General features: G+C 39.4%; 1 protein-coding gene across 1 annotated transcript; it reads right to left on the reverse strand.

Moving 5' to 3' along the window:
• Window positions 1-121: 121 nt before the first annotated feature.
• LOC121728233 lies at window positions 122-11,550 on the reverse strand. Its single transcript, XM_042116374.1, has 6 exons — window positions 11,400-11,550; window positions 10,495-10,651; window positions 9,645-9,762; window positions 8,354-8,488; window positions 4,262-4,475; window positions 122-330 (listed from the first exon to the last, which is right to left on the reverse strand). The coding sequence occupies exons 1-6, from the start codon at window positions 11,548-11,550 to the stop codon at window positions 176-178; spliced, it is 930 nt and encodes a 309-aa protein (XP_041972308.1). The 3' UTR covers window positions 122-175.
• Between the last annotated feature and the right edge of the window lie 429 nt (window positions 11,551-11,979).

Below are 11,979 nucleotides of genomic sequence, written 5' to 3' on the forward strand. Positions count from 1 at the left end.
CGGCCCATTCGTGCGCAAGCATGGCTCTCCCACGTATAAAATCCCACGTATAAAAACGTATTTGCTATCTTAAACCTTTATGAACACAAAAACTTTCTGGTATAAAGCCGCTCCATTTCAAACATTATTTTTCTCTCTTCTCATTCTCCCTCCCCCCTCTCTTTCTCCCTCTCCCCTAATCCACCCTCAGGAACCGGAATGTGCCCTCCATGCCGGCGTAGTGCTCGCTGAACTGGCACATCGGCCGCAGTGACTCGTCCGTCCTCTCCTTGCTCCTCTGCTTCAACATCTCCATCATCTTCGGTGATGATAGCTCGTTCAACCATTTTTCTGGAATCAGAAAATATTAATTAAAAATTACTGATAACAATTTTAAAGTAAAAAGCTATTGCATTATGATAGCATTTTTATCAACTTATCCAAACATAATTTCTTGACATAAGAAATAGATATCGGCGTCTGCCATAAAGTTAATATACCTAGCGGAATAGAGAAACAAAGGCCTGGCCTAGCAAGAGAGATGTCACTATCAGTATCACTGCGTGGTAAAAAGAGACGTGTGATACATGACAGCAGCACTCTTTTTTTGACGTCCAGTCGGCACGTGCCGCACGTTGACAATTTAATCTCATAAAATTCATGTTCAATCATGCTTGTGTAAGTGTATACGTACACATATTCTTCACACAGATGAAAACCAATTTTAGTTTCGTTTGACAGCTCGAGATTGTTGCTCTATAATTCCGCTAGGTATATTAACTTTGGTCTCTGCATAATTCGCATACGTCTAGAATTTAGAATAACTTGCTCCAATCTGGGTTTTGCTATTCTCAAGTTAAAATACTATCATGGCTTCTTTGATAATAATTGCAGCTTGAGACTTGATATTCGATTACGGGTTAACTTTAAGTTTTAACCAACAAAGATTCAAGTTGGCAATAGTAAGGCCTCTTAGAAGTCGTACTTCTAAGAGGCCTTACTATTGTATTTTATCATAATTAAATAAGTATTAATATTTATATCATACCTACTAGCTGTCCCGGTGAACTTCGTGTCACTTTAAAACCTTCCCTGGACTTCTACGAATATTTTGAGACTAAAATTAGCCCAATCCGTTCAGCCGTTTTCATCCGTTCAGCAGTTTTAGCGTTACTAACACAATTGAAAATACATTTTTATATATTACTAGCTGTTGCCCGCAACATCGTCCGCGTGAATGTATGTTATCAAAATCGAGATTTAGAAAATTGAACAACCATCTACGACTATTTTAGTTGGATCTATATTACACACGTAATTGTTAATTTACATCAAAGACCCAGGAGACTTGAACCTCAGATACTTATAGTTTTGAAAATCCTTTTTTTGAAGACCGCTTGGCGTGGACAGGAGATGGGGGCCACAGTAGGTATAGCTAAATTAATATTGGAATTATTTCATTACTTTTAAAAATTGTTTGGCTGGGGTTTTTTTTAATTTCTTAATTTAATTTTATTTCATGCTTTTTAAACTTGTGTTGGTTATAGTGCAAAATGATTCCTATCAACAGGATCATATTATATCCCAATGAATACCATCTAGGAATGTCCTTTTGGATGAGGCAGTCACGCGTCAATATGAGTCGAAACATAAAACCTCCACTTTGGGTTCATATGGAGCTCGGCTCCTATAGAACCCAGCAGCAGCATGCAAAAATTTATTTGTTATCTACGTCTTACTAGTTGTCGCAATTAAAATGAGCCCAAACACGAAACCATTGCTCTAAATTGGTGAGGAGTTGGGTATCCTATTGATTACCAGGTGATGCTGCAGCACCAGGTCAACTTTCCATTAATGTGTAATTCATGAATGTCACGACCTAGAATGCAATAAAGCCCACCAAACGACTGCAAGATTCTAATCGGCCCTTCACGAACCAGATGAACCGCGATTTTTCAGCACGGAACAGGCTGATGATGATGAACTATAGCTAAGAACACTCTCAATTAAGTCAGCTTTCAAACAAAAAAAACTAGATCAAAATCGGTCCACCCGTTTGGATGCTACGATGCCACAGACAGACAGACAGACAGACAGACAGACAGACAGACAGACAGACAGACAGACAGACAGACAGACAGACCGACAGACAGACACGTCAAACTTATAACACCCCTCTTTTTTGTCGGGGGTTAATAAATGTGAAAGTTTGTAAAGTGTGGTGTAAATCGGTTTAGTGACTTGTGAGTGAAAATGTAACACCTTTTCACGCTCAAACCACTAAACCAATTTTGCTGAAATTTGGTATGGAGATCCTTTGAGTCCCAGGAAAGGGAATAGGATACTGTTAAACCCAGAGAAAGGTGCGGTTCCTGCATAACAAACGAATTTTGGCGCAACGGAGTTGCGGGCGTCATTTAGTCATTTATCTTATTGATCACAAACAGGCTCTTCTGTAAATATTTAGGCCAGCCATCAACATTATGTTATTTCAATAAAATTTTGCAAAAATGTTCACGTTTATTTTACTGTGCCCACATTTTCGCTGCACACGCCACAATATTAACATTTACTTAATATTATATTGTGTCTTTTAACAGATACACGTAATTACATTAAATGCATTTACCGGTGCAGTCATTTCATTTAACTTTGGTAGGAAACAGACCATTTTATTGGTATCATTTTACATATCCACAACTTGACCCTGCAACATTGTTTTGACATACGTTGTGGGAATAATATACTCGACAGGAAGGAAGATCTTCTGACCGAGTGAGGAGTTGTTATTTCAGACTTTGTAAGGACAACTCTTTGGAGAACCTCCATCTTTCAGACAAAAATTCGACAATACAATTATTCAGGATTGTTTGCTAATTAAGTAGTCTGATTTATCGTTATTTTGGGTATGATTAAATATTTAATAAGCACAAAATATAACTTAAACACAATCAACATATCGGTTTCGATACCGGGGATACGAAAATTTTGTAAATTGCGCTCTCAAGACGTTGCCGTTAAATATTTGTAGGCACTGTAGACATTAGTAACCATTGGCCAAGGAAAGATTCAAATTTTCTCAATTAACCAAGTAAATCTCAAACATTTACAGAATATTTACACGAGCCTAGACTAGACTAGTTTGAAGCAAGTTTACAAACAGCCCTAATGAAGAAACCCGATCTCAAAGGGCTTGACTACACCTACCGAGTAGACTATAGAGCAGCGGTCACCAATTAGTTAGGCTCGGGGTCGGGGGAAATAAAATGACCTTAACGGTCCGCACATGAAAAAAAAAACAATGAAATTACAGGAATTACAAAGATATTTATCTATACTTATAAAATTACATGATGATATATTTTTTTATTTAATTTTAATTAATTACATACTGACTGACTGACTGACTGATTCATCAACGCTGAGCAAAAACTGTAAAAGTTACAGCCACGAAATTTGGTGAGTAGGGTTGTTTTATTAAGTAGACACCCACTAAGGAAGGAATTTTGAAAATTCTACCCCGAAGGGGGTGAAATAATGGTTGAAAGTTAGAAACATGAAAGTTTATTGACGTTTGCGTTTGACGTTTGCTTAAATAGGATCCGTTTTTACCCTTTGTATAAGGAACCAAAAAAACAAAAAGGAGATAACTATCCATCTTTGTTATTATACTATGTTAACGTGGATGAAGTCGCGGGCAACAGCTAGTTTACATATCAATGAGAAAAGAGTCGGTTTTTCGTTGCTTTGTTTGGAGTGAAATTGGTGCAAGCTATTGACATTAAGTCCTGGAGATCAGTAAGTCGAGACCTACATTTATTTTTAGCTTGAAGTTCATCTTCGAACATGCTTGGTCCGCACATAATGGGTCGGCGGTCCGGATGCGGATCGCGATCCGCCATTTGGTGACCCCTGCTGTAGAGTATCGAGAGTCGAGACAGTGGCCTCGGCCCATCATTCGGCGCGTTTAGTATGGACGTGCTCGTCTTCGTCGAGGGCACTGTCTCACCAATTTACTCGGTAGGTAGAGTGGGAGTTACATGTTTCAGAAATAAATTTTATATCGATATTTTAAATATCTATGCCAATTAGAAACATGACTATATAAAAGCATAGTTGGTGGATCTAAGGCATGCGGTTGGGACATGTTAAGCCCAACCGACAGATCACGACTGACATTGCCTTGAAATAACGCGACCAAACATAGATATCCACCTAGTATCCACCAGATAACTTATGAATCAATTTCTCTGACAAAACAGTAGCCTAAATTCAAATATACCTTTTAGATCCTTGAAAGCTATTTCATCACCACCATAGTCCTTCGGCAGGATCTCTCGTGGGACGATCTCGCTCAGCTCCTCGTGGTTCCTGATCACCTGTATCCTCTGTATGATCTTCGGTTTGAGGAGGGTCTTCAGTATCGTCAGCAGAGTTGCCGCCAGATTAGATTCAGTCATCAGCAGTATCTTCTGCGGTTTCATTCTGAAGCCTTCCTATGGAATTGGGAGACTGATATTTCTAATGTTGAAGAATTTGTTCATAAGCAGCACCTACGTAATTTGTTTGGCTTATGTCAAGCCGCAGACGTATCGACGCCTTCGAGATGTGGTGCTGGAGAAAAATGCTCCGAATCCCATGAACTGCATTCAGAACCAACGCATCCATTCTGGCTCAACTAAATATAAAAACAAGGCTCTCTACCGTCTGCCTCAAACGTATTCCGAAATATGCTAAATATTTTATACGTGGGAGAGCCATGCTTCGGCACGAATGGGCCGGCTCGATCGGAGAAATACCACGTTCTCACAGAAAACCGGCGTGAAACAGCACTTGCGCTGTGTTTCGCCGAGTGAGTGAGTTTACCGGAGGCCCAATTCCCTTCCCTATACTCCCCTATTTCCTTCCTTTCCCATCCCTACCCTCCCCTATTACCCTATTCCCTCTTAAAAGGCCGGCAACGCACCTGCAGCTCTTCTGATGCTGCGAGTGTCCATGGGCGACGGAAGTTGCTTTCCATCAGGTGACCCGTTTGCTCGTTTGCCCCCTTCTTTCTAAAAAAAAAAAAACACACAGCCAGAAAAAAAAAAGGAGACAATCTTGAAAAACTGATGGTAACTGGCAAGATTGAGGGAAAAAGACCACGAGGTCGCAGTCCCATGCGTTGGTCCGATCAAATCCGCACCACACTTGAGTCCACCGTCTACGACGCTCTTTGAGTGGCCGAGGATAGGAACAGCTGGCGTAAGACCATTATAAAGAAGGTCATGGAAGGGGGAGGTCACGACGCGGAGGGGAACGCTTCAGTTTGCCGGAGTGTTCCCTTACTTTGGTGGAAGTCCGGTCTCTTTTGAGGCAGACCGGCCGGTCATGGAGGGAGTCCTGTGTTAGACAGATCCAGGATATCCCTCCGTATATGGCTGAAGGCAAATCACAGGTGGTTTTAGTGGGTAAGAGTCCCACATACCCCCGGGGTGCTTCAGCTAACTGAGGCACATCCCCAACCCGGGGCACCCATGATGGGTTTCCCCTGCGCACAAAAAAAAAAAAAAAAAAGGGGGGGAGGTCACGACCCTCAAACACTCACTCGATGACTCATGATTCTCGACTAACCTTGATTTGACATAACCCAAACAAATAGCGTAGGTCCGCCAACTCTGTATGTACATCAATTTTTCTAATGAATGTAGAATCAGAGAAATCGACTGACATAGGCCAACCAAATTATGTGCCTGCCTATAAATAAATTTCTTTCCTAGTATGATACATCAGACATAATAATAATGGATGCTGTTATGCATTGGTGTGTCATCCCACATCGGACTAGTTTTGAGTAATCGGCGTTTTAAGTTTTTTTGGAATAATCTTTATTTTCTGCTTATTTTAAGCAAAAAAATGTTATTTTGCGGTATCATTTTTTTTTTGTTGAAATGCGTAGATTATGATTATGAAAAAAGAAATTAATTTTACATTCGTTTTTAAGAGAAAAAGTATAAAAATGGTTAATGCTATATTGCTATAGGGCTTATTACATATAACATTAATGTCCTATTATATAAAATTACCTCGTCACGCCCACACCGGCCACCGCTGAACCGATTTTTCCAAAATTTGGTATGGAGATACTTTGAGTCCCTAAAAAGGACATAGAATCCTTTTTATTCCGAAAAAATGTACGGTTCCCAGATATTCAATAAAAATGATTTCTGCTTATACCGCTACATGGATTTCAATGATATTTGGTACGTTATGTGTCGGGAAAGGACATAGGATACTTTACATCCGGGGAAAAGGTACGGTACCCGTATGATAAACAAAACTGATTTGCGCCTAAACCGCTGAACCGATTTTGATGAAAATTGGTGTGCACATACTTTGACTCTCGTGAAAGGGCATAAAATAATTATTGTCTTGAAAAATGTACGGTTACTGCGTTATAAAGTTTCCTATTTTGCGCCTAAGCCGCTGAACAGAGAAACTTGGTATGGAGATACTTTGAGTCCCGGAAAAGGCCATAGGATCCTTTTTATCTCGGAAAAATGTACGGTTCCCACGCGTTAAATAAAATGATTTCTGCTTATACCGCTACTTTGTAGCGGTATTTTGATGATATTTGGTATGCAGATATACGTTCTGTCTCGGGAAAAGACAGAGAGTTCCCGCTGCTTCTTCCCTTCCCGCAGATTGCTCCTATGTATTGCGCACACACTTGGGCACTATGATATTACTCCTGCGTAACTGGCCTGGTTTTATTGAAACCAGCTACCGCCACCGAAACCAGTGTGGGAGTTATTAGAGTTCCGTAGTCAAATGGCAAAAAACGGAACCCTTATAGATTCGTCATGTCTGTCTGTCTGTCTGTCCGTATGTCACAGCCACTTTTCACCGAAACTATAAGGGCTATACTATTGAAACTTGGTAAGTAGATGTAGTCTGTGAACTGTGAATGTGTGTCGCATTAAGATTTTGATACAAAAATTTAAAAATGATCAAAAATTTTAGGGATTCCCCTAGGTACAACTTAAACAATTTTTTTTTTGTCTTACCTATTCGTGTGGGGTTTCTATGGATAGGTCTTCAAAAATCATATTGAGGTTTCTAATACAATTTCTTTGTAACCTGAATAGTTTGCGAGAGAGACTTTTCCAAAGTGGTAAAATGTGTGTCCCCCTAACTTCTAAAGTAATGATAATTCTAAAAAAAAATATATGATGTACATTACTATAAAAACTTCCAACGAAATCTAGCAAGGTTTGAACGAGATCTAGCAAGTAGTTTTATTTATAGGTCATAAATGGTAAACCTTTCATTAAATGAACTGAAATATAAAAATAAATCAAAAACCTTTTTATTTCATAGAAATTAACCTTATTGCTGCTGCGGGACCGTTCATGGGCGAGTCCAACTCGCACTTGGCCGGTTTTTATTTATTATAATTACCAGCATTGGACATTGGGCATAATTATTGAAATACTCGTTAGTCTAATTAAATTATTAATCTAATTGCAAACTAAAATTAGAATACATTTTATACATATTATTAATTAATTAACTTACGGGTAATTTCAGATGCACAACAATTACTTCATCAATCTGATTAATTTGTAATCTGATTAAAATTACTAATTACTTTTTACCCAACTCTGCACGTGATAAACTTATTATTTCTACATTAACTAAATTTAATCAAAATCGATTCAGCAGTTTAAACGCAAATTAATAAAGTTTATTGCGTGAAAACCGAACATTTTCCATGATAAAAAATATTTTCCTATGTCCTTCTCCAAAACCTTACGTAATATCTACATGTACTCTATATCGATATCATAAGCCAAATTCATTTTTGTTGACTGGAACCGTACATTTTCCGGAAAAAAGTATCTAATGTCATTTTAATTGATTCAAAGTATCTGCATACAAAATTTTATCAAAATCGGTTCAGCGGTTTAAGCGCAAATCATTTTAGAAACATAGTACATAAATGCTATATACAAAACATCACGTACAGGAATAAGCATTAACCATTTTTCTACTCTAGAATATGCTACAGTTGGTTTTAAAAAAAATTGATTTCACTGTCGTAAACCTTATGTTATAAAGAACAAAACTGCATTATTAACTCAAAACCCGATTTTATGTGGGATGAAACACCAATGCTTAACAGCAGCCATATGTAAGTCATATACACATAACTACCGTAACCACTGCTTGAAGGCATTTTGTCGCGTCGACGTAGTGTGGTTGTGGTACGTGTGGGTTGGCCCTAATATCTAGCAGTACCAAATAGTTTGAGCTACCTCTCTTCTCTCAAGGATCACACATTTATAAATGACTCGACATCATGACATACTGATTGAACAGCCTTTGCACTTACCAGCAAGACGGTGGAATGCCGCTTCAACTCCATGAAGTCCATGTCAGTGACGAAGCTGTTGAGGTTGACGTCGAGGAAGTCGAACACCAACACCGTCTTGTGCAAGTAGTCGTGGTACGTCATGTACTCTGCCATCTGATGACATAAAGAGACTATCAAAATGATGAGACTCGGCACGGATTTTCGTAGAGTTTTGTGCCGTTTGGATTTAGTGGCCGGATTCTGAGGTGTTTTGACACTAGTTTACTGATAGATTTAAGTTAATTTACACAACATAATACAAAGCTGTACATCTATACATCTATACTAGAGATGCGCCGAATAGTGATTTAGCTGAATAACCGAATACCGAATATTATTCGGTTTAGCCTTTACCGAACCGAATATTCGGCCGAATTATTCGGTTTACCATTATTTTATTTTGCCGCGTAAACAGGTTCTGAGTGATTCTACAAAAATGGTTCCACGCGTAACTTTCGTGGGAATTTTTTATTCATTTTCTTTTTTTATCACATTTTGCTGACGCGGACGAAGTCGCGGGCAATAGCTAGTACTATATATATATATTTAAAAATAGTATTTTAAAAAGATAAAACTGACTTCAAAATTGTATGTAGGACAATCAAAATTCCCGATTTCAAAAACTACTGAACCAATTTTGATATAACTTGCAGCATTAACTTAGGATAAGTTGAACAATACTTAGAACAACAAAAAAAGAATCACTTAAATCGGACATGCAGTTTTGGAGATAATTATGCGAACACAAAAATAAAAGCATACATACATACATTTTTGAAATTTAGCACATTTGTTTAGACGCTGATATACACTAATATATACGAATATTGGGCAGTTATGGAAATACGAGTATTACATACATACGGGGTCGAATTGATAACCTCCTTTTTTGAGGTCTGTTAATAATTTCTGAAGTCGTTAAAAAAGCTGGACACCACGGCTGGATAAGGGATGCACAAGATCAGGATAGAAAGCGCCCGTAGGGGAAGATCTACGATCACCTTTAGGCTAATGATGATGATGATGATGACTTGCGAAAAACTTTCGTCGCCCATGGACACTCGCAGCATCAAAAGTGCTGCAGGTGCGTTGCCGGCCTTTTAAGAGGGAATAGGGTAATAGGGGAGGGTAGGGATGGGAAGGAAAGGGAATAGAGTAGGGGATTGGTAAACTCACTCACTCGGCGAAACACAGCGCAAGCGCTATTCCACGCCGGTTTTCTGTGAGAACGTGGTATTTCTCCGGTCGAGCCGGCCCATTTAAAACTTACAACGACTATGTATCGTAGGAAGTCCACGAAATATGTCTTGATGTGATCCTTCTTGAAGAACTTGATGAAACTGACTCGGATGTCCTCTTCCATGACCTTCGGCAATGCAAAGCATATTCTGAAATGAGGATGTGTAATTAAAGGTACAAGTTGGATGCCGGCTACACGAAGCGGCAGCAGTCGTGTCGTCGCGACACTACTGGTTTCTATGTATTTGTATGAAAAATGTCGCAAGCTGTGTCGCTAGCTGCGGAGGGTATTTCATAGAAATACATACAAACCAGAGGCCGTAGCCAGAGTCCCTTTCGTTAAAATAGATGACGAAATTCGTTATCAAAATGTATGGGATTTGACTAGTTTTTATTATTCGTGGGATTTGACATTGGTCTTCGCAAGCAAAATGTCATTTAGCGATGAATTATGTCATTTTGATAACGAATTTCGTCATCGTTTTTAACGAAAGATACTTTGTCTAAGCCCGGGCGCGCACTAGCGGCCAAGCCGCGGCGGTGAGGCCGCTGCGGCCATCGAGATAGGTACCTTAGTATGAAACCGCCATAGACCACGCGCACCTGGACGCACGCTGGCAAGCGGCCACACCATACTTTCGATGGCCGCCGCGGCCTGGCCGCTAGTGCGCGCCCGGGCTAAGAGGGCATAGTAGTGTCGCGACGACACGTCGTCTGCGGTTGCTTCATGTCGCCCGCTGACAACCGGCACTATTATAATATGTCCTTTCCCGGGACCCAAAGTATTTGCATAACTTTAATCAACATCGGTCGGCTTAAGCGTGAAGAGGTAACAGACGGACACCCTTTCGAGTTTGAATATTAGCATGGATGTAAGTTACCCGTTGTCGAACACATGCGCGAAGTCCTCCTTCACATTATAAACACCGAACAGGTGAGGGTTGAGGGTCCTTAATGTGCACAGCCGGTCTATCACAATCTTGGACTTCTCTATAGAACCTCCGTTGGTCAGCAGCCTCCATTCCAAGTAATAGTCACCTGAAAACAACTGGTTTAAATGTCTGTGTTTATGTAACTGAATTACATCCGAAAATTCGTTGTCGCAGAAATTAGTTCTTTTTTTTTTATGAAATAAGGGGGCAAACGAGCAAACGGGTCACCTGATGGAAAGCAACTTCCATCGCCCATGGACACTCGCAGCATCAGAAGAGCTGCAAGTGCGTTGCCGGCCTTTTAAGAGGGAATAGGGTAATAGAGGAGGGTAGGGAAGGGAAGGGAATAGTTGAGGGTAGGGAAGGGAATAGGGTAGGGGTTAGGGGATTGGGCCTCCGGTAAACTCACTCACTCGGCGAAACACAGCGCAAGCGCTGTTTCACGCCGGTTTTCTGTGAGAACGTGGTATTTATCCGGTCGAGCCGGCCCATTCGTGCCGAAGCATGGCTCTCCCACGTATAAACCTAACTAACGCTCTCTCTATCTCCACGTATAAAGTAATAACTAACTCCGTGTAAGTTCGTACCGTTTATTAAAAAATAAAAGTATCCTATGTCCTTTCCCAGGAGACGTTATCTTGATTTCTTCATACCAAAGGGGAATGCCCATTTCAGGCCCAAAGTGGACAGCTGTCTTAAGAAGACTTACTTTTTCCAGAAATCTACCATAAAGAGGTAAATCCGCTTATGTGTAAAGAATGAAGATATTAAATACAGACAGGCATGTTATCTAATTTATTTTATATGGATAATACACATTATAGTAACCTAAAAATGTTTTATACATGACTTACTAAAATCCTTCACTAAAAAGTGATCCTGCTTCTTTATCCACTCTCGCAGAATATCTATCGCCTCTCTTCTTCTATCAGGGTCATCTAGGTCCACTTCTCTTCTCAGCTTCTCCAGGGTATGTGGCTTCAACTCCACCAGACCGTCCTCCATGACTAATAACTAACTCCGTGTAAGTCCTAGACTGAACTGCTTGTTACATATTTTGTCAGAATATCTACAACTAAATATTTTAAACTCTGAGAACACCTTATTTATGTTTCCGCTGGTGTGCTTGTAATTTTTTTGCTCATTTTTATATTCATATATTCATATTTATATCCTTTATTTCCAAGAAATTGATACAATTATGTTCTCAGGTTTATGTTTTTACAATTTCTACCTCAATGATGTGTGGAATCAGGACTTACTATTAATTTATAATAGAAATTTAATCATTTCAGTTAATCAAATAATACAATTAATTTAAAATAATCACACAGCTTCCTTAAAATTATTTTAGTCATTTGGTTCTACCTTATCAATTATTACTAATGTCATTTTATAATATTATACCTGTAGTATATTATTAAGTCATAATAT

Source organism: Aricia agestis, chromosome 6 (genome assembly GCF_905147365.1).
Source record: "Aricia agestis chromosome 6, ilAriAges1.1, whole genome shotgun sequence".
Classification (NCBI taxonomy): domain Eukaryota; kingdom Metazoa; phylum Arthropoda; class Insecta; order Lepidoptera; family Lycaenidae; genus Aricia; species Aricia agestis.